Below are 27,258 nucleotides of genomic sequence, written 5' to 3'. Positions count from 1 at the left end.
CTCTGCACGGAGTTGGAGCTCCCCTTTTGTGGATCATAGCCAGACGCTCACAGCTGCTATCCAAATGGCAGTCTGTGTTGTCAATGGTATCTTCCATGGAGCCAAGAAGACTTGGACAGCTTGAACTTGATGAAAAGTAGATTGTTCTTGTAAAGTCACTGCTCAATGCATTGTGAGGGGAGACTTACCCCTTTGTGGGTAGTTGAGTCCTTGTGTGGGACTATTATACAGGGATGGCTTTTAAGATGAGGCTGGCCTAGTTTGGTCCTGTCCTGTCCCATCACCGGTACAGGAGCAGGGGTTGTGACAGTGGAGGCTAGTGTGGCCTGTAGACAAGGCAAGAGAGCAAGTGGGGAACTGGGGATGGGTCCTGGTCTGGGATATCCCCTGAAGCCTGGCATGTCAGGCTGAGCCCTCCTTGGGAGTAACTGGCTGTAGGTGTTGGGTATTCCTGGCATTTATAATGGTGGGATTTCTGTTGCTCTTTTTCTGTTCTCTTTCTTGGGTGGGCCTGATGGGGGAAAGCCATAGTGTGGTGTCTACACACACTGTTCTCTTGGTTGTGCTGGGGAAGGTCTCCGTGAGTATGCCTGTTCCTATTCCACCCCTCTGCCATTCCTGCTCCCTCTGCTTCTTTGTCTCAGGCGAGGCAGGGGTGGCTTTCATTCCAGGGCAGGCTGAGGGTCTCTATTCTGCCTCGAGGGGTGGGCTGCGGAAACCCTCATATCTCTTCCAGGCTGCTTCCTGGAGTTGTGGTATTAGAGCATTGTGTTCTGATTTAAATACCATGTTACATAAAGCCTTGGCTGTCTCCCCTAAGTGTGCTTGGGAACATGTCTCCACACTCCCCAGCACATCAGTACATCATCGTGGTTGGCATCTGAGGGACTCCCCGCACCCTCATGGGCTCTGCTGAGTGCTATGTTATTGGTGGTTGTGTTTATTGGCTGGGCAGAGGTTCCTGCATCCTCTCAGAGCCTGGATGAGGGATTGGTTTTTGAGCTTGCCTTTTTGTTTATGGTGATGCTGAACTGTGTGGGTTGTGATTATCTTGGCTCCACTGGTTTCTTCACTAGGTCAGTGGAGGTGGATGGGAAGGCACTGCGCCTTTCCTTCACAACAACCTTGAGAGGCTATGATGAGCAAGTCTACAAGTTGGCTGTGGTTGCTTCTTCCCCATGTAGACCATGTGTCTGCCCAGCTCTACCAGCTCTACACATGTGCCTTCAACCTTGAGGAACCTCTGGGGTTTCTGAACAACCAACCCCTGTTCTCTAGCTACTTCCTAAGCCCCACTCGGTGCCAGACATTGAGCCAGGAGTAAGATGCTTAGCTTAGCCCCTGCCTGATGGAGCTTATGACATGGGAGACCCAGGTGTGAGTCTCAGTGCTGCACTTAAAGGTGTGAGGCTCATGGTGCTTTGAAAAGACAAATGAAGGGGGGCCAGCAGGGAGATTGGGAAGCTTCCCATGGGACATGACTTTGAGTGGGGAGCTTTAAGATCAGGAGACAAGGAGGGCAAGAGTTTCCTAAGCCCATTGGAGACAAGGGGTAAAAAGACTTTACAGCTGGAAAAGCCATCAAAATTGGTGTAACTGAATCTTGGAGAGTGAGGAACACCAGAACAAATGGTAGGCTTGGACAGGGATGGTAGGGAAAGGAGTCAGACAGAGTTGAGCTGCTGAATGGGTAAAGCAGAAAGACATGGAGGAGGCGGGTATCTGCACTGGACTCTGAGGGTTCACGATGTAAGCTTAACTTGGTAGCATCCTCAAACAGTGCTATGGTACTGACAGAAAAACTGCAGTTCAGTGCAGTCAGGGTGATTGTTCATTGTCACAAGGCAGTGGGGAGACTAGGACGGGAGCCCAAGCCTCTCTGGCTCCTGAAAATCTCCTAGTTTTCTACTTGCCTGTCCCCACACATGTCCTTTCCTACAGGACAGCGCATTGTATTAGCATTTTGAGGGTTCATGTTTGGTTTCTCTTCAGTTAACAGAATGTAAAACAGATTCAACACCATATTTGTGTATTCTGCTCCAGCTTCACTGCTGAGAGTCATGGGAGAAGGTAAAGAGGATCACTTGATTCTTTCACTTGCCATATTTGTTTCTTTCTTATGTCTCCCAGTGTCTACCCTTGACCCCCATCCATTGGTTTGCCACTCTACTGGGAAATCCATGTAGGGCTTTTCACCTCACAACTGTTCTGAGCAATGGCCATCTTGGCCTACTCTCCTGAGGCCTGTGCTGAGGCATTGTTGACTCTCGTTACCTGTCTCAGACTTCAGCTGTACTCTGTGGGCCTCCCAGCCAGTGCCTGACCGCTGTCCTTCCTCTAGTGCACAGTGCAGCCGTGAATGCCCTCTCCTTCCATCCATCGGGAAACTACCTCATCACAGCTTCCAGTGACTCAACCCTGAAGATCCTGGACCTGATGGAGGGCCGGCTGCTCTACACGCTCCATGGGCATCAGGTGAGGGGCATCTGCATGGAGTGGGGCAGAAACACAGCTTTGAGACCAGTGCACAGATTCACCTAAGGGGCCTTCCCTTGGAGCCCACTGTGGTTTCATTACAGCCTAGATAATATGGTGAAATGTGGAGATAGGCTTACCACTGCAGGGAACCGGTAGAAGCCTTTTTTGTGATAGTGGCTGATTGCTGGGGGCTGGGCCTGGTGTGCCTGAGAAGGGAGTAGGGAAGTGAGATTGGGAAGAATATAGGCTGACTGGAATTGGTCTCCTAAAAGGCTTAAGCATCCCTTAGTCTAGTGATTGAGTAGGGTCCTGGACCCCCTAGGAAAACTATCAGAGCTTCTGGGGTATATTTCCATGACCTTAGAGACAGAGAAATGTTGTATTTTTCAGAGGTTGGGGCAAAAAGAGGGAATCTGCATATTTGTTGTTTTGGAATTTCTGAAATTGAATCGGTAGAGCAGAAGCTTTCTGTCTGAGTGGCTTAAAAAAGCACCTGACCCTCTGAACTTCCTGGGTGGGTAGTGGCTAGTATGCGGCTCTGGTGGGCCATCTGTGGGAATTGGGCTGCATGCAGCTCTCACCAACAGCTGACTTGGGGTGAGGTCTATCATGTTATACCCCACCAGGAAGTTTATGGTCTAGCTGTCTCCTGCTAAACAGATCAGCTATCACAGTGTCTTCTGTTGGGATATAGTCACCTTGCACAAGTGGGACAGGGATATAGAGTCCAGAGATTTTTTTGTTGTTTTTTCTTTCTTTTTTTAAAAAAAAAATTGATGGGGCTGGAGAGGTGGCTCAGGAGTTAAGAGCTCTGGGTGCTTTTGCAGAGGACCCGGGTTCAATTTGCCGCACCCACATGGTAGCTAACAACCATCTTTAATCAGTTCCAGGAGAATTTGATGCTCTCCTCTGACCTCCCTGGGCATTGTACAACATGAGTACACTTACATACATGCAGGCAATACACTCATGCACATAAAATTAAATCAATAAAAAATAATTGTTTTTATTTTATGTGTATGAGTGTTTTGCCTGCATGTATGTAAGTGCACCCATGCATGCAGTGCCTGTGGAAATTAGAAGAAGGCATTGGATCCCCTGGAACTGGAGTTACGGACAATTGGTAGCCTCCAATTGGGTGTTGGAAACTGAAGGCTGGTCTTCTGCAGGAGCAGCCAGTGCATAACCACTGAGCCATCTCTCTGGCCACCACCCCTCTCTTTTTGTTTTGTTTGAGATAGGGTCACCCTGTAATCCCAGCTGGCCTGAAACTCTCTATGTAGACCAGGCTGGCTACATAGTTTTCACAGAGATCTGCCTGCAGAGATTGTTTCCGGAGTGTTGGGGTCAAAAATGTGTGTCACCACCCTAGTGAGTCCTGAGATTTTAGGTACAACCTTCACCTGTGAGCTCAAGGCAGGCAGGATAAAGAGTGGGTGAGGTCCTCAAGGGCTAAAGGGGGCCCTGAAGAAGCTCATGTATCCTGGGCCAGCAGCCAGTTATGGGGTGTCTAGTCCAAAGTCTTGGAGTTATGGTTTGGCATCTTGTGCTTCTGTTATGGCCCATGGGGGCCTTTTGACCATGACTCAGAGGTGAGGACATGAACCTTTTCTTCCTTGGGGCCTGAAGGCCGCTTGCTGGGTGGAATGTAGTGGTGAGCTCTTCCTGGTGTTCAGGAGCAGGCCAATCTTCCCTGGGTCATCACAGCTAGGTGTGATTGCAGTGGACTGGGCTGGGCTGGCCTGAATGCTGGTCATAGTAGAATCCTGCTGGGGAGCCACTTCTATTCCTTTAGCAAGCCAGTTGTTTAGATTCACGTGTAACCAGTGTGGGACCTTATAACAAGAAGGGCCTTGGAAAGCCGCTTCTCCTGCTCCCTATGGATAGCACAAAAGCCCTTCTCAAAAACAACATGTAAACAGGTGCATATCAAATTATCATCCAGATTTTTCCTCTTTTTGTGAGGACCCTTTAAACAGCTGATTCCTCTCAGCCCGAGGACACTTCAGTGTAGGTTTGAAATGTCATTCCTAGTGTTCTGGTACATTATTCAGCACATAAAGGCAAACCTGTTGACATTGTTCTCATGAAATGGGGACCATAAGCATCTCCTTGTGTGGCTACTTTTGTGTTCAACCTGGACACATGGGAACTACTAGGCTGAGGGACAACCAAGAGTTTGGGGATATAGAGAACAGAAAATGGCTCCATGGAATCACTGGTGCATTTCTTGCTCAGGGCACCAATCTGACAGCATCAGAGGAAAGAAGGAATAAATAGCAAACTGACCTCTGTCCATGCTGCCCTCTGTCTATCCATCATCTGCTCTCTGGCTCACTGGGCCAGACACAAGGGAGACAAAATGAATTTTGTGATCTCACCTGTCAGGGCTTGTGGCCTGGGCAGTCAAGGACTGCAGGGAAGTCGACAGAGTGAAGGCAGATGAGTTGAGATAGGAGACTGGGAGTGCCAGGAGGCACTTGGAGGGTTGGGTGAAGGTGAGCAGGCCCTGCTCCTATCTCCTACCATGTAACTCAAATGAAGGTGGGAGGTAGAGTATAAGGCCCAGATATTTTTTATATCCTAACCCTCTAAACTTCCTATTCAATACAGAAGCTTCAGGTTGGTTGCCACAGGTTTTAGGTGGTCCTCTTCTTGTGATACCTGTGATACTTGTGATACCAACTCTCTCCTGGGGTGCTACAGGCCCAAGATAATGCTGGGCTTGGCTTGCTCAGAGTTCTGCAGGCTGATTCAGGAAGCTGGATTTGCCCAGATTCTGCTCCATGCCTGCCCTTCCCTTAATCCTTGCTTCTTTCTTCTTCTCCCTCCCTCCCTCCCTTCCTTCCCTCCTTTCTTTTTTTTGTCTTTTTTGGGACAGGGTCTCCCTGTAGCCCCAGCTGTCCTGAAACTCACTATGTAGACTAGGCTGGACTCAAACTCACAAAGATCCGCCTGCCTCTGCCTCCCAAGTGCTGGGATTAAAGGCGTGCACCACTACCCCCAGCAATCCTTGCTTCTTTCTATAGATGCTAGTTCTCTGCCCATCTATCTCTTCAAGACCCACCGTGAGACCACTGGGCACTCCCAGCTGGTGGTGGCAGCTCAGGGCTGGCCTCCACAGCAAGCTCTGGTAGAAAAGTCCCAATGCGGGCAGTCCTCATCCAGTTCTCTCACCCTTTGCAGGGTGGGGTGGCGGACTTGAACTTTATTTTAGGGTCTTACTAATGAAGCAGTGTCCAGTTTAAAGAGTTCAATGTCAGAACTGAGGCAGAGGTATGAGTACAGGTGTCAGGGCTGCCTAAGAGAGTCTTCTTTATCCTAGCCAAGTCTAGCTCACCTTCCTGGCTCTACCCTTGGGTTTGGGGTAGTTCACTATCAGCTTTGCAAAAGGACAGATGTTACAATTGAGCAACTTTAGTTATTTGGAAAGCTTGTTAAGAGATGAAGCCTGCCAGCCAGACTGAACTCTTTGTGCTTACAGAGAGTTGTGACCAGGAGTGGGGCCCGTTCTACTCCATCTCTGGAGACTGGTCTGAGGTGTCTGTGACTTGGGAGTTAGTGAGATGCTATCACACAGGTTTGGTTCAGCTTCAGGAAGAGGTGCTCTGCACTACTCTCTCTAGGGAGAGAATCTGGCTGGGAGCTACAGCACAAGGGACTGTGGACCACTGGGCCCCAGTCCTGCCAGCCACTGCTACAGACGGACGTACAGTATTTTGATTCTCTCTGCTTGTGCAGTCCATTCCCTTCCTTGGTCTTACAGGATGAAGTGCAGGTGGGCTCTGGTGACTTGACCTTTCATATTCTGTTCTAAAGAGGTGGTGACATGGTTGGGGGATAGAGCACAGCTGCTGCCAGCCTCTCCCAGCTTTGTGTGACTTAGCAGCTCCAGGACTTGCAGGTGGTCCCTGGTTGCCCAGGGATTCTATCCTACGGATAACAGGATAGCAAATTTGAAAGCACTTTTGAGAACAGGTGACACTGAAAACCTTGTGGACTTGTAAGAGTTTCATGCTTCTTAGGATGACAGAGTTGAGACAAGTATCTGTATTCAGAGTTTCTGCTGCACTTGCTTGCCTTTCATACATGGCTTTAACATTTGAGTTGTGATTTCGCCCGAGGTTCTGGATCCCTGGCCTGGGTCAGGTGCCAACAGGCCTCACGGCTGCTGTATCCCAACTCTGTCGCTATATGATCTTGTTCTGGTCTAGCAGAAGGAAACCCCATGAAACTTTGGGTTGAACTGGGAGGACCTACTGGTGGCAATCCCTAGGCGTAACCTCAAGAGAGCTATTAGAGGGAAGGCCACTGAATTTTTTGGGGAGTGGGACAGCAACTCCCTTGTGCTTCGATTTCCACATCTGTACAGGCTGAGGATAAAGCCAGTAGAGAGATCAGCCTCAGAACCATTGCCAGGAAGCAGAACTTGACCAGGAGGTCGATATTCTGTGGGTACTGAAAAGCTACTCCCATGTTCTGTCTTGAAGCCCAGGACCTGAGTGAGTCCTTTGGGAGGCTAGAGGAAGGGTCCCACACAGGAAGAAAGGTCAGAGCTACAGTGTCTTGGATGACTTTCTTGTCTGGGTTGAGGCCACAGCTGCCTTGATGTATGTTTCCCTCGTCTCTTTAGGCACAAAGGCATCAGCATGAAGGAACTTGCAAGCACCAGGCTGAGATCAAGATCTCCTAGCCAGTCTTGGGTCTCCTGGGATGGACCTATGTGCTGGTGTGAAGGACATATGTCAGCCAGGAAGTCTGACCATGTGACAATTTGGTTATTCTCTGGTGTTATGATGGGTTAGACTTCCCAGTAGCCCACTTGAAGGGCTTACTCTGAAGCATGGAGCTCATTATGGGGTGAAGAGGGACTTACTTTACTGAACTAAGGGGAAAGGAGTTCACTCTGTGAGGAGACGGGCTTGCTCTGTGGGATGAGGGATTCGCTTTTGGCTGAGGAGCTTGCTCTGTGTGGCATGGCACCTGCTGTGTGGGGATCAAGGGCTCACCTTGTTGTAAGAGGCTTACTTTATGGGTTGGGAGGACTCTGTGGCACTAGGGGCTTGCTCTGGAGTAAGGGACTTATTCTCTTGCCTTACTCTATAGGGTTAGGGGCTCATTCTGTGGGATGATAGGCCTATTTTGTGGGTTGAGAGCCTTGCTCTGTGGGGCTAGGGGGTTTGTTCTGTGGAGTAAGGGTCTTGCTCTGTGAGGTGAAGAGGTTGTTTAGGTCCACTTTTGAGCAGCTACAACAAAATGCCTCAGAAACCAAGCATGGTGGCACACAATAGCAATCCCAGCATTTGGGAGCCTAAGGCAAAAGGATCACAAGTTCAAGGCCAACCTGGGCTACATAGTGAAACGCCACCTTAAAATAACAGGCGTAAACAAAAAAGATGTCCCAAGCTGCGAAATTTATAAAGATCAGAAGTTGTTTTCTCACAGTTCTGGAGGCTGGGCGGTCCAAAATCAAGGTGCTGACATCTGGTAAGAGCTGTTGCTATTCTCTGCTTCCAGATAGCACCTGATACCATCTGTGCCATGTTTTCTGCCTCAGTTGGCAGATGACAGATGGACAAAGCAGCCAAATTCCCTGTGTCCAAGCCCTTCCATGAGAGCACCTAATCTCATTCGTAAGGACAGAGCCTACATGATTCCCTTTCCTCTTAAGGCCACACTTCTGGACACCATTGCTTTGGGGATTATCCTTTCACATCACTTTTAGGGAACGAAAGCATTTGAACCATAGGAGGGCTGGACACTGGTAATTTTATTGTGGGCCTAACAATTTTTGGTGTTTTGTAGTCTTTGCTTTGGGACCCAGAACAATATCGGTGAATTTTAGGGCTGGTTCTACTTGGCTGCACTGGGGCATTTGGCTTCTTTTTTCCTTTTATCTTTTTCTTTTTCTTTTTTTTTTTTTTTTTTGATTTTGTGGGGCCTCCTCCTCCTCCTCCCCCCCCCCCTCCTCCTCCTCCTTCTTTTTTGCAGGGCTTTTTGCTACTCTAACATTACCCCCTCTGAAGAGGTAACCCTCAAACCTTTCAAGCTCCCAAATATTTTTGACAGTTTTGGCCTTTGGAACAGAGTATGTTGTTAATAGGACCAAGGACGTTTTGACTTTTAGCCAAGAAACTTGCTACATTTCTTTGGGGTCTTTTTACCCTAACTGCCTAGCCAGTTCCTACCTTCTATTTTTATCACACCATCCTCTGAAGAGGTTACCCAAGTTGCCAATAGGGAATAGGGACACAGACTGCTCTGGCTTCTTCCATGCTGAACAGGGGGATGCAGGTGAGGCAATTGGAGTACCCCTTAAGTGGGTCTATCTAAAAGACTCCCAAATTGCATAACTGTTGTCGCTAAGGGGAAAAGAAAGTCATTGAATCATGAATAGGAGATGTGAAGGAGAAGTAAAGGCAAGAGTAATTAGCATTACAAGTTGAGGAAGATCCCAACAGAGGGATGCTTTTGGAAGCTCTTGTCAAGAAACTCCAGTGGACTCTCATATGAACATTTGAAAATTGCCCTGTTCTGACCTTTTTCTAGTTCTCTGTCTAGAACTTGCAGCTTCTTCTTAGAAGCTTCTATTGGTAAGCACTGCTGAGTGACATGACTGATGTGCCAGAGACCTAGGCGAGTCCTTTGCTGGTTCTGACATGCATGGGCTCTGGCCTTTCATGCTCTGCTTTAGCTTTGATAATCAATAATGGCAGGAGGCAGTGGACTGGCTTCCAAATACAACCTAGGGTGCACACTGCTGTTCTACTGGGCAGTGGGGCCAGCACAGCTCCAGACCCTACTCTTGAGTCTGAAGCTTGGGGGATCTGCAATGGTGGTGACAGTTAAGCAGGAAGAAAGGATAACACACCGATTTGGGGATGTGAGAGCTGTAACGGAGCCGCATCATCCCATGAGCCCCCTCATTTTACATCAGGGAACACCTGCACAAGAGGGAAGGGCTTTCCCACTGTCTGCAGCTGTCATTTGAAAAATTCATGCCCTGAATGGGGCCCCAGATCTATGTGGTAAGTGTGGAGGCAAGGTGCTGGAAATACAGATTTATTTTTCTGCATTTTCTGAAACATAGTCTTGAGCCATGCTTATTTGGTTTAAATCCCCTAGAGCTATTTGAGAGAGGATGGTGGGTGGGCCGTGGGCTGAGTTAAATCTGGTGTTAGTGGCTATGCAATTGGTGTGTATGTTGCTGCAGAGTGTCACTGTGGGGTGATTGTGCTGCACACCACCCCATGAGCTTGAGCAGCTCCCCTAATGTGGGTAGGGGGTGCTTGCCACAAGCTTAGACCTGCACAGGGACTGCTAACTGTCCTTGGTGGTAACTGTCCTTGGTGGCATGAGATCAGCCTCCTGAGGGACCTGCAAGTGTGTCCGAGACACTTGTGTCACACCAGGCCCTAGGCTAGGGCTGTAGAAGTGAAGTGAAAGAGGAGCACAGGTCAGAGATTAGAGCATCCACATCAGAGGTCTCTTGGGCCTCCTCAGTCTCCATATCTCTGATGGCCACCCTGCTTTTTCTTCCCATTCAGGGGGCCAATTCTGTCTGTTCACTGGTAGGTGTGTCAGAATATCTGGCTGGACTTTTTACCAGCATAGCTCTTTGAGTACCATGGTCAGCATTCAGGTGTTTCAGAGAGTCAGATAAGGTGTTAGGATAGCAGAAAGGCACAGAGGTCTGGATAGGCTGCTGCAGACAGCAGAATGTACAGTGTAACTAATCACTGTAGGCTTCTTTGTTTTACCTGTATTTGTTTGCTTGCTTTTCTTGTTCCACTGTTGCTTGCTGTTTAAAGGGGACTTGACAAGGTGGCTTGCAGATAAAGGTGCTTGCTGCCAAGCCTGATGACCTCAGTTCTATCCCTAGAACCCATATGGTAGAAGGAGAGAACTGATTCCTGACCTCCATATCTGTGATGTAGCATGCAGCCACAAATACATAAACACTATATATATATATGTATGTATGTATGTATATGTATATATATAAAATGGATAGCATAGGTCCTGAGAGTCTGGAAATTGGGAAAGAAGAATAGGTATGTGGTGAAATGACTGGGTGTGGGTCCAGCTGAGTGTGATGTTGTCAGGAAAGAAAATAGATTAGGTACCATACATGTCCAGTGTTTGTGATAGATTAGGTAGGATCACCTCATAAAGTACTGAGTCCTTTAAGGGTGGAGGGGTTTGCCTTGGTCAAGCTTGTGAAGCATCTCTGGCCAGGAGTTAGGCAGGCCCAGGTTCCCAGCAAGTGGGCCACTCTAGTGCTGAAGGCCCAGCAAGAGATGCTGCTCCAGTCACACTCAGGGCCCCTGTGGCAGCACTAGGGACAGGCCTGGCCTGTGGGAAGAAAGTATGCCCAGAGCCGAGTACTGATGCACCAAAAGTGATTAAGTAAATGATAGGAATAGGTTACCACGTAGCTAGAACATTCTTGAAGAACACATTGTATCTGATCAGTGGCACTAACAGAAGGGTCTCCCCAAGTTCCCTTGATTTGGAAACTTTAAATTCAGTGCACTTCCAAGTAACTGATGGCCTAGAAAGGAACTTCAATAGAAACTAACATTTGGAAGGGAATAACAATGAAAGGATTACATGCTGAAAGCTTCTGGGATCTGGCTAAGGTGGTTATCAGAGACAAATTTGTGACCTTCAATGAATCTATTTAAAATGAAGAAAGAGGGTTGGAGAGATGGCTTAGCGGTTAAGAGTACTGGCTGCTCTTGCAGAGGACCCAGTTTCAATTTCCAGCACCCACATAATGGCTAATGGCCATTCATAACTCCAGTTCCAGGGGATCTTACGCCCTCTTCTGACCTCCACAGGCATTGCATGACACAGATACACTTACATACATGCAGGCATAACACTTATACGTATAAAATAAAAATAAGTAAAATGAAGCAAGATTGAAAATCACTGAGGAGGGCAGAGTAGAAGGCTAAGGAAAGCACTGAGAAAGAGAAGACCTTTCTCTAGCTCAGTCTTTGAGGAGCGGTGAGCAGTCTGGTAGGCTGGAACATGGGGGAAGGCAAGATCATCAGGAGCTAGCTTGTCAGGGCCCACAAGAGCCAAGCGGTGATATAATCTGAGGAGATTGCAGGCATACATGCCACCCTCTAAATGCCCTGGGCTGTGTGCTTGGGCTCTGGGCAGACTAGCAGAAGCCTCTGATGGAAGCTGTTCTTTCCAGGAATGCAGAGGTGCCTGCTTGCAGGAGCCTCATAGTCCTCTTCTTAGTAAACAGATACTGCTGGGGAGAAATGCAGGCTCCACAGGGTATCCCGGTTGCTTGTCCATCTCTGAGTCTCCTGAGAGACTTGGTCTCTGGAGAAAGTGCCAGAACTTCAGTACTGCCTTCTGGACCTGCTCCCCCTGCAAGCTGGATGCATTCTCCAGTTAGTCTGGTATTGCTGCCCTTCTGCCTCTGACATCTTGTTCCCAACTTGGCATCTGGTGCTTGAGTGATGACAGGCAAGGCGAGTGATCCATGAGTGTTTGTTTGCTCCCTTAGTTGCTGTGCCTTCCTGGAAACTTGCCATTACTCAGTGAGCTCTAGGTGGGCAAAGAGCCCATCTTTTTAGAAATGCCATGCACTGGTTTCCTTCCCTTTTCTTTGTTCCTTCTTTGTTTTTTCCCTCAAAACAAAAATCATTCTGTTGTTCTGTTTTCATATTATAGCAGTGTTGTACACTTATTTAAAAATTCAAAGTATGAAAATAGTAAAAATTTCCAAGAATCAAGTAGACATACCTGATTGTGCCACTCCCTCAGTCAGCCCTGGTGACTCCTTGCCAACTGTCCACCTGGAAGGGTGAGGGTTGTATGCCCCACCTCTACCCTCTGCACATATAGCCATTATTTCTCAAATGGAGTCAGTCACATGGCCCAGGATTTCTTGCACCTGGTATTTGATGCTCATGGATGCTGTTCATGGATGTGAGTGGGCATTGTTCCCTATCAGTAAAAGTGGATCCACTTTATCTTGGTTAATGGCAGCTTTGACATTCCTGGGTCTGCTGGGGGCAGGGTTTGTCTGAGTCTGTGGCTCCTTTTGTGTGGAGAAGGGAGATAACAGGGCAGGCATAGGCTGGAGGCTTTGTCTATCTCCTCTTGGGCTTTGTTTCCCCCACTTGGAAAGGAAAATGCTCAAACTGTCCTCTGAGGATTAGGTGGTTAATGCAGGTACAGGGCCCTGAGCCAGTGTTAGTTGATGTGGGCTCTTTTTCTTCCTTGTCACCCCATTACAAGCACCTCTGACAAGAAGATCCAAAGTGCTCTGGAAGCATGAGCAGATGTGTACTCTCTTGTTTCGTGAGCCTGGGTAGCACCTCTCAACCTGCCTATCTCCTGAGGAAGCAGAAGCACTTTGCTCTTAAACTTTGAGGTCCCTTTCCAACCCAAGCTATGGTTGGTCCTTTCTGGCACTGAGGGCAGGGTATTTTCTACTGTTCCTCTTATCTCCAGCCCAGGCACTGTTGCTAGAGGCCCCTCTTGTGGGCAGTTGGGGTTCATATTGCACTGTGGTGGTCTAGAGAAACTGAGGTGGCCTTTGTGACAGATTTGAAAGAACCTTTGATCTGGTTTTGCTTGGTGAATGCCAGGCACTGACAAAAGGTTAACTGAGAGGGAGATGTTTGCATCTGTGGCTGTGACCAGATGCACGCTTGGTGCATCTTCCTGGCGTGGATTTCAGGCATATAGGGAAGAACCCTCTTTCTCCACCAGGAGATCATGACCTCCTCCCAACCTGGACGTGCTTCTTGGTGCTCAGTACTGCATAGCATATGCCTGACTTTCCTCTTCATGTGCTCATGCTGACCTTTGGTATCTGGGAAGCCAGAGAGGCCCATTTCCCTGTAAGGGAAATAACATGCATGTTGCAGGGGCACTGGTGTCACATTGGTCTACTACCCAGGCACCTTCAGGAATTCCCATCCTAGCCTCCTTTCTGTCATCTAGGACCCTGACTTCACCTTGTTCATTTGAATCCTTGGCTTTTCAGAGCTTTCACTTCTGGCTGGAAGCAGGGCAGTGTTATGCCTGGGTCAGAGGGATGGATTTTGGTCTCGGTGCTGTATGTCTCTCTGATCTCCCACTTCTCATTAGGGAAGCTAGGACAGTGATGCCAGCTGGTAGATCTGCCAGTGTGAACTGTCCTGTATCTTCCTCTTTGGCCTCTCCTGATCCGTGACCTGGGCTTTGTTCTGTTGAGGTGCTTGGAAACATAGGTCTCAGCACTGGCTCTTGCACCTGGCCACAAGCACCTCTCCTTTGGCAGAGGCTGGGGAAGACCGACCAGGTGCTCAGACCCTTGTGTCACTGCCGCTCTCATTTGAGAACTACTAGTTTTCTTCTTGTACGTTTAGACTCAAGTGCTTTTTGTTTGTTTTGGATGGTGGTGTGTGTCAGGGGCTTTTGAGACAGGTTCTCACATAATCCAGGCTAGCCTCCAACTCCTGATTCTCCTGCCCCTGCCTCCCAAGTGCTAGGTAAGATCACTGGTGTGTGCCACATGTCTAGCTGACCTTTGGTGTGTTTTTCTTTTTTCTTTGTTCTATTAGGGACCTGCTACCACTGTTGCCTTTTCAAGAACAGGGGAATATTTTGCTTCTGGAGGCTCTGATGAACAGGTAAGAATGGCCTGAAGATCTGACCTGATCCTGCTCAGAACCCCATGGAAGCTAGAAGCCATCTTGGGGTGGGCCTTGGTATCTTTCAGTGATCCCAACCATGGTAAAGGCCATGTGATGGAGCTTGGGGTGGAGATGCTCAGGTGTAAGGCCTTTGCTGTCCCAAAAATAAGTCTCCTATACTGATGACATGTGCCAGTGTCTCAGATTAGAATGTGTTGGAAGGATGTGAGCTGTTTTTACCATGTAAAAATTAAAGATTTTCAGGGTTTTATTTTTCCCCTGATTGTATAGATAATGAAGAATTATTGGGTACTTACTACAGAGCTGGCAGTGTCATCCGTGTGGCTAGAGATTCATAGCTCATTTAGTTCTCATGAGTCCTATGGTGCAAGCCTTCCCATCTCATTCTTGTGGATGAGAAAACAGCTCCAGCAGATGGCAGAGATGGGACAAGCACTGAGCCAGGCTGGCTGCTGAACCATGCCCCTGCCCTGGAGCCTCCCCTCCATCCCCTGCTGCCCTTTGCTTCCCAGCCCAGTCCTGTACTGTTTGATGCATCAGCATTTTCTATATCCTTGGCTACAGAGAAGAAGTCCTATCCCACCTCATCACCCTTTGCACTGAGGCCTCAGCCTTTTGGCCCTGTACCTCTTTGCCTGGACTGCTAAATGCCAAAGGCTTATCTGCTAGCGGGTACCTTGATACTGGTGTCCAGCTCAAAACCTGGGCTTGGGGATATGGGGAACCCTGAGGAGTCCACCTGTTAGCAGTCTCCCAGAGTATCTACCCAGTGCCTCTTGTCCAGAAAAATGAGGAGGAAAGGGTGGTAGCTATGAACATAGTTGATCTGATGGATTGTTGAGAATGTTCATCCCCTGTGTACTGGCCTCAGTACTGGCTGTTCAGTTCAGATGAGTCCTGGTGGCCCTTCATGAAAAGTACTGATTTTTCAATAAAGCAGTGGCTAGCTAAGCGTTCTTTGTCCATGGTTGGATGAGAGCTAGCATGTATCATCTCACCCTAGCACCACTTTCTAGCTAGCAGCCAAAGAGGAAGAAGGTACAGGAGAGCCCTGAGCCTCCAATGAGTGTGGAGGCCCAGCTCATCACGTAGAAGATAACTGTACAGTAGATGCACATGGTAAATAGCTGTGGTAAATAAAGTCACATAGTACAAGAGGCAACCTGGGTGGAAAGCTTCCACCTGCTGTGGCGCTCCTCAGACTGTGCGGCTGTCTGGTTCCTGCTGTTTTTATAGCCTGCACTGAGAGTCTGACATTGGCATTATCTCTGCATTAATGCTAGATACTCTGCTGCTAGGAACTTATTCCATGGTTAGATTTCCACAGTTATAAAAAGGCCTTGTACACAAGGGTATGCAGATGCCAAGGTTCTGTTTGTAAAGTGACAAATGAGGCACCTCATGTGCCTGTTTTTCTGGGAGCCATCAACAGTGGAGCTGCTCAGGAAGTGGTGAGAGGAGCCTCTGTAATAACCTGGCTCACAGCTGTGTCCCAACAGGGATGGTGTCTATGTCAGGCCTTCATCTTGGGTAGAGACAGTAGTTTTTTGTTTGTTTGTTTGTTAGTTTGTTAGTGGCCTCCATTGACCACTGACAACGCTATATGATTTCTCTGTGAAGGCCAGGCCATTTATCCTAAAGTGACCCTAGAAGCAACCAACCTCCTATGGCCTTGAGTCTCCAGCAGGGAGTGCTCTTGCTTCCTGGCAGGGTGGCTCCCTAAGCTTTTGTGGAGGTCCCTTTGGTCATGATCCTGTTTAGGAAGATACTCAGAGTGTGGTCTGTTTTTATGGTTAAACTTAACTAGCCTTGGGATAATGGATGTGTTACCATTTGTTCTGTGCTGCAGTGTCCTGTATGCCTCCTAGTAGTCTTGTGAGGTGGGAGTTGGGATCTTTTCACAGAAGAGGGCTCTGGGGCATAGGCTGAGTCCCTCACTTAGGCTTCGCAGTAAGGTCTGGAGCCAACACTTTAAGCCTGGTCTAGAGTCTATGTGCTCCACCACTTCCTACAGTGTCACAGACCAGGCCACCACGCTCAAGAGCTTCCTTTTCAGTGCACAGATGGATGATAAACAAGGAAAAGGAACAGATGGGTTAAATAGTGCTTCTGACATTGAGATATCTGTGACTCTCAGGTAGAAGGACAAGTAGATGCTAAGGCTTAGTGGTGGCTGCACAGTAATGCTTCATCCTGGTACCACGTGCAGGCCTTCTTGAGGTCTGTCCCCAAAGCCTACTCTTCAGGGAGATGTGCAAGTCTCAGCATTGAGTTAGGATATCAGATGAGAACCACCATGGCTCAGAACTTAGGTGTTGATTTATGGGCCCATTCCCCCAACCCCTTTATTCTCTGTGCCTCTTGGTCTTGGCAGGTGATGGTTTGGAAGAGTAATTTTGATGTTGTTGATTATGGAGAAGTCAAAGTACAGAGGCCTCCAGCCACCCTGGCCAGCTCTGCTGGGACTCTGGTAAGTAGCTTAGCAGTCATGGCCCAAGCCTTGTGACTCTGGGCTAGTCATAATGAACAGCATTGGGCTTGAGATGACAGGGCCTGGAGACTTGTCTGCCATGGGGAAGGAACCCTAGTAAGATTTACCAAAGATCTTGTGGTGCTTTGATTCCAATCTAGAATGAATAAATGCAGCATAAAAGGCTGGGAGAGCAGCTGCTGGGTGTCCAGGATCATGGCCCTTTTCGTGGGGAGTGTTTCCATGGCACGTGCCACTGCTAGAGAGAGGCCAAAAGAAACAAAGGACCTGTCCTATGGCAAGCGTTCCTTGGGTCACAGGACCCAAGTGTGGGGTTCCTAGAGGGTTCAGGACCCAAAGCCACAGCTGGGAGAATGGGTAAGACCCTGGTTTGCATGCTCTCACTTCCTTTTTTTTTTAACCACGGAGAGGAAGTTCCTCAGCCACAAACCATTTTTAGTACCGTTGTTGCTAAAAGGATATTCAGTGTTCCTGAATTAAAATAGCTAATTTTTTAAACAAATATTTGGAAGAAAAAATGATAACTGATAAAGTCTCATTAAATAAACCCATATTCTTCTTGGGTTACAATAAGCCAAGGTTGTAGAACCCTGAAGGTTTTAAGCTTGTATGGCCAGAGTGTTGAAATCTCTCTTCCCAGGATCTTAGAAGCACCATGGCCTCCCCCACAGGAGGAAACTGACCTAAACAACAGGAAGTGGCTGAAAGTCAAGGCTGGAACTTAGAATAGAATCAGGAAGCCTCCTTAGTCTGTCCCAGGGTTTACTGTGACTCCCGAAGCTTGATCTCCATCTTCACCACACACACCCCATTCTCTGCTAGGGCTGCCTCTAAGAATAGGCCAGTTTTCTCTTAAGGATCACTATCCTGACTCACCATGGTAGCCAGATTTTGGTTTTCCTCAGTATTTGCTAATGAACTCTCAACTTTAGGGTTTTTTGAGGGAATCTCGTGTTGCATTGATGTTCTATTTGCCACCAGTTCATCTTCTGCCTAGAAAGGCATTTCCATCTGCAAGTTAGGGTCTTCTCTGGTCCATGGTCTCTCTCCTGATTCCTTGTCTATTGGGCACTTACAGTGGGGTGGGCTGTTCATTGCTTGTCAGAATGAGTGGGTGCTACCTGTTCTGGTTTACAGATGAGACACCTAGGATGTGTTAGGCTGGCCCCTTTGAACAGGCCCACTAACTACTAGCTCCACAGTCTGTCTCGAGGATGTTAGTATCCATCAACTAGAGGAAAAGTCCCTCTTCTTTCTTTTTTTTATTTAAAAATGTTCATGTGTATTGCTGCATGTTGAGTGCACTCCTGCCCCTGCCCTTCTTTTCTCACCCCTCCTGTTAGTCCTCTCTGTTCCCTACAGTTTCACTTCTACGTTCATATCATATATCTGCACAGTTCTCTGAATCTGTGTAAAATCTAGGAACCACAAATGAAACAAAGCATATGATATTTGTCTTTCATTTAATATGACCATCTCTAGTTGCATCCATTTTCCTACAAGTAGTGAAACTTCATTCTTCTTTATGGCTGAAAAAATTTTCCTTGTGTTTATATACACCACACTTTATTTATTTCTGGTCTGTGTTGCTTCCACAATTTAGTTATCCTGAATAGTGTTCCAGGTGTCTCTGATATGCTGACCTGGAATCTTACGAGTACAGCTGGGTCCTATGGTAGACCTTTTTAGTTGAGAAACCTCCATACTGACTTCTGTAGTGACTAGGCTAGTTGACACTCCCATCAGCAGAGTGAAAGGTTCCCTTCCGTCCACATCCTTGCCAGCATTTGTTGTTTGTGTTCTTAATGACTATCATTCTGACTGAGCTAAGATGAAATCTCAATGTAGTTTTGATGGCTGGCTAGCAAGTTTGCCTATATTCTTTTTCTTATAATCACTAGGAAAATGACTTGGACAATCTGCCTGTTGTTCCTTTAGTCCTAGCTCAGAGAATGGGGTTCAGGGTACCTTGTTTCCCAGAACTTCAGGGCCTGAGAATCTGGGATGAAGTCATGTAGTGTAGGGGATCCAGCATGGCAGGATAGGCGTAGGAAGGTGAATGGCTCAGCAGGACTGAGAAGCTAGTTGTTCCTAAACTACCTTTAGGTCCACGTCAAGCTATTGTCACAGCCTTGCCCAGTGGGCTTCCATACATGTGACTCAAATAGGGGACAGGATATGGGCTCTAGAGTCACAGAGCTGGGTCTGAACCCTGCTGAGTGACTCTGGGCAAAGCACCTATTGTTCCCGAGCCTCCGTTTCCTCAGTAGGTCCAAAGTGCACTTACAAGCAGGTTATGAAGACCCCTTGTATAATGTAATGTTGAGCTCTGCTACCTCCTAGAGTAACACATTAAACATACAGTCAGTCTTGGTTGAAATAAGACCTCTTTGCTACTTGTTGTGAGTCTCTTTTTTTTTTATCTTTTTGAGACAGGGTCTCCCTGTAGCCCCAGCTGTCCTGGAACCAGACTGGCCTTGAACTCACAGAGATCCGTCTGCTTCTGCCTCCCGAGCGCTGGGATTAAAGGCGTGCGCCACCACACCTGGCTTGTCCTGAGTCTCTTTGATAGCCTTGAGTGGACAGGTAGACACACCCCACCCATGTCACCACTTGAGAGGCTTCTCTGAAAAGGAAAAAGGGCCAGGGTGTTTGTTATACTTGGTTTTATTATGGGAAAATTGTGTGTGTGTAATAAAACTGAGCATTTTAACTATGTTTCAGTGGATAACTCAGTAAGTCATCACCCTATTTTTTTCATCCTCTGAGACTGGCAGCAGCTAGTTTTTATAACACTCTTTGGTGGTCAGGTTTTCTCCAGGTATAGGAGGGAAACTGATGAGTGTGCTCTTACCTTTCTTTCCAGAGCATTCCCTAGTTCTCAGATTTCCTGGATGGCCAAAAGGTCCTTCTTGGGGGAGCCCAGAAGCACTCTTGTCCTGTGAACTGAGTTTGATGAGCCCCCACCCTACATCTCTGTTCATATTGTTAAACCTCCACAGTGCTTGTATTTCAGGGACAGAAAATTCTTTGCTGTGGTTCCTATCCTGTGCACCATGTGATGTTTACTAGCATCCTGGGCCTTTACCCAGTAGCATCCTGTTCCAGTTATGATGACCAGAAATGTCTTCAGATGTTGGCAGATGTGCCCACTTGAGAATCACTGCCATACCTCCTTTCTCAGAGGAGCCCAGAAAGAAAGTTGACTTAGCAGTGGGAGGAGTAAGGTGCCGGGGCTGGCTTAAGCTGTGGGAAGAGCATGGGAAGGGAAAGAAGACAGGATGCTCGAGGAGCCCGTGTGGGGACTCTGCTCAGATGGGTTTGTTCTGGGTTCCCACCAGCAGCTGTGGCCCAGATTTCTGGCAGTTTCTAATAGAAGTTCATTTTTTAGGAGTGCTGTTTGGCCTATCTAATTTTAGGGTCTTCTAGAGATGATGGTAAGCAATAAATAAGACTGTTCACCTTTAGCAACTTGGTTTTCTTTAAATTGTTTCTTGTGTGTCCTGTCCAAAGACCTCCCTAGCTCAGAGATAATGTCTGATGAGAGGTTTAGGGCTGGCCTGGATGGCTTGACTTCTTGGAGCACTCATGAGCTCCACAGCCATATCTGACACCCTTCTGCCTCTGTCTCCACATCACTTTAGGCAGTGAAGCTGTGTGAGCACTCTTGGGTATTTGGGGTTTTCGGGGAGTCTGTGGGGCCAGGTGTGGTGTGGAATTTCTAACAGTGCTTGCTCCAGTGTGATCATGGAAAAACCAGAGGGAGCAGAGCATGGCAAGGGCAGCTTGTGAGTCTGTGGCGGTCCCTTCGCCCTGCAAACCCCCTGCCCATGACCCCTTCTCTGACTGTAGAGTTTTAGCTTTCAGATCTTGGAATGAAGTCTGTCCTTAAACCCACTCTAGGCAGAGCTCTGTTCACTGCAGAGCTATTTTCAACCCCTGGTTGAAATTCACAGCTTATTTTTAGGCACATTTCATGTTGAAAAGCAAAAGCCATTTCCCAGCCATTCAGAAGGAGAATAATGGGTGCCATTTTCCCTCTGTTCTTGGCTGAGTTGTGCAGAGGAGGAATTTCAGGGCTTGTAGTGAGACACACTCTCTACTTAGAAGGTTGAGGATGAAGGGTACCAGGCCATTCTGTGGGCTGAAGGTAGACAAGAAGCTCTGTGCTCTGCCCTGTGATATATTGTGAGGCTGGAAGAAGGTTGGAAGGGCCACTTGCAGACAGAAGAATGCCTCCTGCAGGGGCAGGAGTGGGTATCCCAGAGGACATGTCGGTAGCAGGTATCTGTACTGGTATCTTCAAGGGCCTAATGCTTAGCTCTGTTCCCTACCCATCTCCCACCCCAGGCTTCTGTATTTACACTCCTCCCAACCCCCACTGTATTTTGGGGTCAACCCCTTAGGTAGAAGGACCCCAGTGTCTTGACTGACCTTGAAATTAGCTTCTGACCCCCATGCCAAAGCTCAGCTTCTATAGGACATATTTCTACCCAGCCATGACAGTAATTTAAAACTATCTTTGGGGCTAGAGAGATGACTCAGTGTTTAAGAGTACTGGCTGTTCTTCCAGAGGACCTGGGTTTAGTTCCCAGCATCTACATGGTGGCTAACAACGGTCTTTAACTCCAGTTCAAGAGGTATGACGCCCTCTTCTGGCCTCCAGGGGCATTGCATGCGTGGGTGCACATAAAACACTCATACACATAAATATTTTTAATTGGGGACTGGAGAGATGGCTCAGTTAAGAACACTGACTGTTCTTGCAGAAGAACCGGGTTCAAATCCCAGCATCCACATGGCAGCTAACAACTGTATGTAAATCCAGTTCTAGGGATCTGACAGCCTTTTGTGTCCTCTGTGGGCATTGCACGACACGGGTGCACTTACATGTAGGCATAACACTCATACACATAACATAAAAATAATAAAATATTAAAAAAATTTTTGGGGGGGGTCTTTTTGAGACAGGGTCTCCCTGTAGCCCCAGCTGTCCCTGTCCTGGAACTCACTATGTAGACCAGGCTGGCCTTGAACTCACAGAGATCCACCTGTCTCTGCCTCCCGAGTGCTGGGATTAAAGGCATGCGCCACCACACCCGGCTAAAAATTTTTTTAATTGAAAAAATTGGCAGAAATCATCTCTGAATAATAAAGTTTTTAAATTACCTTTAATTAACAAAGATGCACTTATTTGGATTTACTTTTATTTTTGCCACCCCCCCAACACACCTCTCCCCCTCCCCCGCCCCAAATCAGAGGCCCATTATGCAATTGAGAAGGAAGGTTGTACTATGTCGGGTCGGGGAGAGGCTGAAGAACACAGATTTCTAGGTAATTCAATGAAACCAGCAGGAAAAAAAATCACTTCCTGAATTCTTAAGGTTGGCTGCTCTCCTGTTTAGACATTAACCTTGAACTCTGGGACTGAGGGCTTTTCTCTGCTCACTTCTCAAGATTGCATTAGTAGGAGAAAAGGTCATCTGTGGCTAGGAGCTTGGGTTCTGGCTTCCAACCAACCTGTAATTGAATCCTGACCCTGCCTTGCCTGGGCTGTGACCCTGTCAAGTTGCCAGATCTCTGTGAGGCCTGGGTTCTTCTTCTGTCAAATGGGGAGATACTGGGCCCTCCTTTCATGAGATTTCACAGGTGGCATGCCAAGCAGCACCTGGCACTGTGCCTGGCACATGAGAAGTGCTCACCAAGCTGTAGCTATTTAGAAAATGTTCCTTTCGCCTCTTCTGTCCTACTGAGAGCCAGTTAGAGTGATCAAGTGTTCAGAACCTACTGGAGTGAGGGACACTGGGCATGGGTGGGTAACAGTTCTGAGTGGGCTAATTTTCCATGCTGGCTGCCTCCTGCAGTGGGCCTCCTGAGGACCAGGGAGGTTTTTAGGCATATATTGTGTTTGCTAATGACAGACCCAAGTCCTCTGTGCACAGATGAAAAAGTAAACTTCTGAGATGGATAGAAACCAGTTCCATTCCTCCTCCCACCTCCCGCCTTCTGCCTCCTACCAAGACTCCTCACGACAAGATGCCGGGGGATCCCAGAACCTCAGTTCCAGAACTGTCTGTGGGAGGGACTGGGTCACACGAGCATGAATATCTGACCTTAACCTGGAGCCCTGCTTTCTGGAGGACTGCCTGCTTCTGCCTTGTGCCTCAGGGTCTGAGGGCAAAGCTCCAATCACGTCCTGCGCCTGTTTCTGCTTTGGGTGCTGCCTTGTGGGGTAGGTTTGGCTAAGAGGCTCTGATTCGTGATCCAGAGATTCTTGTCCTGCTTTGAGGGCCCTTGGTATTTGTGGTGGTGGCTCAAGAACTGGCTTTTCCCTTCAGGAACCTTGCCTAAAGAGTCATGGGGTTAGGAAGGAGGCAGAGAGGTGACCTATATCCTCTTGTCTTAAGGATTTGGTCTTTGTGTGTTCCAGGAGTTGTAAAAAGATACTGTAGGCTAGTTGGCTTTTTTTTTTTGGTCTTTTTGAGACAAGGTCTCCCTGTAGCCCCAGCTGTCCTCGAACTCACTATGTAGACCAGGCTGGCCTTGAACTCACAGAGGTAGCCTGCCTCTGCCTCCCGAGTGCTGGGATTAAAGGGGTGTGCCACCATGCCCGGAGGCTAGGTGGCTTTTAAACAACAGGAATTCATGTCTCACAGTTCTGGAGCCTGGGTAGATCAAACAAGGCACTGGCAGAGTCACTGATGAGGATCTGGTGGTGCCTTTCTATGTCCTCATGTAGTAGATGGGGTTGGCTAGAGCCCTGGGATCTTTTATAAGGGCACCAATCCTAATCATGGAGGCTCCATCCTCATAATATAGTTATATCCCAAAGCCCCAATTCCTAGCATCATGTTGGGGATTAAGATTTCAATATATGAACTTTATGGAGAACACAAATATTCAGAATATTGGCAAATTGATTTCCTGGCTTGGGTTTGTTTCCCAGAACACAAATTTCTGGCTTGGCATTTGATTTCAGTAGTGAGAAATGTGGATTTAAGCTGGGTCTGATGATGCATGCTTGTAATCCCAGCCTGTGGGAGGTAGAGGGAGGAGAATCCGAAGTTCAAGGTCATCCTCTGCTATATAAGGTGCTTGAAGCTAGCCTGAGTTATATGAGAGCTTGCCTCAAAACACACACACACACACACACACACACACATACACACACACACGCAGAGTGGATTCAAGAGCATGTTTAGCAGGAAGGGCATTATGGGTATCTGAAGCAGAATGATCCCCAGATTTATGTGTCTTAAAGAGGAGCCTCTCTCTTTTCCACTTGACCCCATTTCTGGCGCTTGGCTTTTTAAAAGACTGTTAAAAGGAATTCTTGGCTTTCTGCCTGCTGCCAGTGAATCAGATGCCCAAGAAGTTATATAGCTTGGAAAAGGGTTGGTTTCATGAGGCCAAACTCCAACACATGGAGTTGCCCCTGCCTCTGGGTGCAGAACATCTCTGGTGGTCACGTTGTACCCCCCCCTCTTTTTTTTTTTTTTTTCGGTCTTTTTGAGACAGGGTCTCCCTGTAGCCCCAGCTGACCTGGAACTCACTGTGTAGACCAGGTTGGCCTCTAACTCAGAGATAACCTGCCTCTGCTTCCCGAGTGCTGGGATTAAAGGTGTTCATACCACGTCTGGCTATGCCCCCATCCCCCCATGTTTTTAAAGGCAGGGTCTCCTGTAGACCTAGCTGGCCTAGAACTCTCTACGTAGACCAGGCAGGCCTTGCTCTCACAGAGATCAACCTCTTAATGTGTTGTGGTGTTGTGGGTTCTTGCCTTGCTCACACCCTCAAGCTGAATAATTGGCCTTGTGCACAGTATCTCTTATCCATGTGAATAAGATCAGATTGTCTTGACTGTGTGCACTAACTCCCCACCAGCCAGCATTGTGTCCTTTGGGCATTTTCCACTTCATACGTTCATTCTGCAAAAGGCCATTCTGCAGAGGGGTGGCTATCACAGCCTCTCTGGATGATAGGAATTTTTGGACAAGAGTACTTTTTCTCACCTTTATATGAATTGAATTCAAGAGTACTTTTTCTCACCTTTATATGAATGAAATTCATGGGAAGTATTCTAGGCTTTTTAGTTTCAGTGGGAAGAGAACATATTAGAAAGAAGGTTCAATATATGTTCCCAAACTGACATTTTCTTAAAAAAAGATTTATTTGCCGGGCGTGGTGATGCACACCTTTAATCCCAGCCCTGGGGAGGCAGAGGCAGGCAGAGGCAGGCAGAGGCAGGCAGATCTCTGTAAGTTCAAGGACAGCCTGGTCTACATAGTGAGTTCCAGGACAGCTGGGGCTGTAGGGAGACCTTGTCTCAAAAAGACCAAAAAAAAAAAAGAGATTTATTTATTTTTATTTTATGTGTGTGCCTGCATGTATGTATTTTGTACCATGTGTGTACCTGGTGCCTGAAGAGGCCAGAAGAGGGTGTTGGATCCCTGGAACAGGAGTTACAGATGGTTTGAGCAGCCATGTGGGTGCTGGGAACCAAACCTGGGTACTCTGCAAGAATAATAGCAATTTCTCTTTACCTTTTCTCCACCTCCCAGTTTTATTTAATTAATTAATAAATTAATTAATTAATTTATTTATTTATTTAGACAAGGTCTCATTCTGCTGCTCTGGCTATCCTGGCACTCATGTAGACCAGGCTAGCTCAAACTCACAAAGATCTGGCTGTCTCTGCTTCCCAAGTGCTGTGATGAAAGACATGTGCCACCACGCCCAGTGCAAACTGACCTTACCTTTTCTCCCTCTTCCTTTTTTTTTTTTTTTTTTTTTTTGTTGAGACAGGGTTTCCCTGTAGCCTCAGTTGACCGGGAGCTTGCTGTGTACACCAGGCTGGCCTCTGCCTCCCTAGTGTTAAGATTAAGGGCGTGGCCACCACACCTGGCCTCAAACTGACACTTTTTAAAAGAAAATTTCCTGCTTAAAACAGAGCACCCTTGATTAGTAGCTAGTGGGTAACACAGCTATACAAGAGCACCAAAGATTCCAGTGCTCCTCTGCCAGCCCCAGGACAGGCAGGATCCTGTCTTCTTTGCCTTCCTGAGGGCACAGCTGATTGCCAGGTACATGGTTTTTAAAATGACTGTTTCCATAAAGGGACAATTGTGTTTGGCAAACAGGAGACAACATTTGCAGAAGTTCATCCAGACATGTTAGCGGGGCTTCCCAGGCATTACTGGGGATAAGACAGGCCTTTTGACATTTGGCATTTATTGTCATAAGTCCCTCACACTGGTTCTGTCTTAAGTGTGCATCGTGGCCTTTGTAGACTTGTTAAAGCTTATTGCTGGCTGTGTCCATCCCCACATTGTCTGATTTAGTAAGGAGTTTATAGTTCTAATGCATTTTAGGAAGTGCTGATGTTGCTGGTACAGGGACCCATTTTGAAAATCATTGATCTTTTGGAAAATGGTGTAGATGGTCGTTTCTGGCATCCTAGACAAGGAGTCTTTTTTCCATCTTAGAAGTTTCTATGACTGGTAGAAGCTACAGCCTTGGAGAGGCCATTGAAGGATCAGTGTCCCTCTCAACCCACTGTAGTGGAAAAGGGGTGTTGGGAAGAAGGGGTGTTACTTTAGTTTGAATCCCAGTAATTCAAAGAAATCCCATTGCTGCCCTGTGAGCCTTTTAAACTAGCAGACACCTATCAGTCTGCTTAGAACTAGGTAGGAAGACAGTTTTATTACTAGCAGAGAATTTTGGTAAGGAAGATACTATGGCCCTGCTGTAGGTCTCAGCCAGGTCTGTTTTCCTCTCTTGCCTCCTGACCTGCCATTAGTTATTCTGCCACTAATCCAGTTATTTGTTGAATCTACATTTGCAAGCCACCTGCCTCCTGCATAGTCCTCAGTGTTTCCTTTCTTGGTATCCTTGTCTCCCACCTTCATCCTGTTGATGTGGGTACCTAGTCTGGCTCCCATCTTCTAGAGAGCCTACTGGCTTTAGAGAGCTGAAGAGTGACTGTCCGTGAGGTAGATTGTGTTAGTGACTTAACATTTAAACTCCTAGATGGTCTTTTCCCCAAGCCTTTGGAGGAGTATCTCCAGGTAGCAAGAACAGAGGTGATGAATGATTCCAGGACGCTCTTGTCTGAGCTGTCCTTTTGCAGGGCTCATTGTAGCTCTGCAAGTATGTAGGTCCCCCTCTGTAGAGTAAAGTAGTGTGATGCTAAGAAAGAAAGGCCTCTTTAATGCAAGGCCTCTTTGATGATGAATAGCAATGGCAAGTGTGCTTTTGACATCCAGGGCATGGCATGTTAAGAAAGTTGTGTTCTAAAGATGGATGAACCTGGCTCCTGAATTCAAACAACACCTGGAGGCCCTCAGGTTCCGCTCCACATCTGGCACGAAAACCCAGCCACACACACTCATCTCTGAGCTTCATTAACTCTTTCCTTTCCCCTGGCAGCCAAATCGTGGGTTCAATATTATTGGTAATTCCATTTGCAAGTGGGATTGTGATTCTGAATCACAGAGAGGGACAGCAGACATCACAGTGCTTTACTGTGAGACACACACACAGTCCTGGGACACCTGTCATTTCAGCTACTGGAGCCACTGCTGTGACACTGCTATTTCGCTAATGGTGCTAACA

At 47.5% G+C, this 27,258-nt stretch overlaps 1 protein-coding gene across 2 annotated transcripts in view; it reads left to right on the top strand.

Moving 5' to 3' along the window:
• Poc1a (POC1 centriolar protein A) overlaps positions 1-27,258 on the top strand; it is an 81,075-nt gene that overhangs the window by 14,386 nt on the left and 39,431 nt on the right. For both annotated transcript variants that reach the window (XM_029554502.1, XM_008849904.3), the window contains 3 exons: positions 2,342-2,475; positions 14,061-14,129; positions 16,528-16,623. In XM_029554502.1, the coding sequence (XP_029410362.1) occupies positions 2,342-2,475; positions 14,061-14,129; positions 16,528-16,623 (299 nt within the window). The remainder of the gene's footprint in view (positions 1-2,341; positions 2,476-14,060; positions 14,130-16,527; positions 16,624-27,258) is intronic.

This window comes from Nannospalax galili, unplaced genomic scaffold (genome assembly GCF_000622305.1).
Source record: "Nannospalax galili isolate Female #2095 unplaced genomic scaffold, S.galili_v1.0 scaffold851, whole genome shotgun sequence".
NCBI classification, from domain to species: domain Eukaryota; kingdom Metazoa; phylum Chordata; class Mammalia; order Rodentia; family Spalacidae; genus Nannospalax; species Nannospalax galili.
The sequence above is the reverse complement of the archived record's forward strand: the minus strand, read 5'-3'. Positions and strand labels throughout refer to the sequence as shown.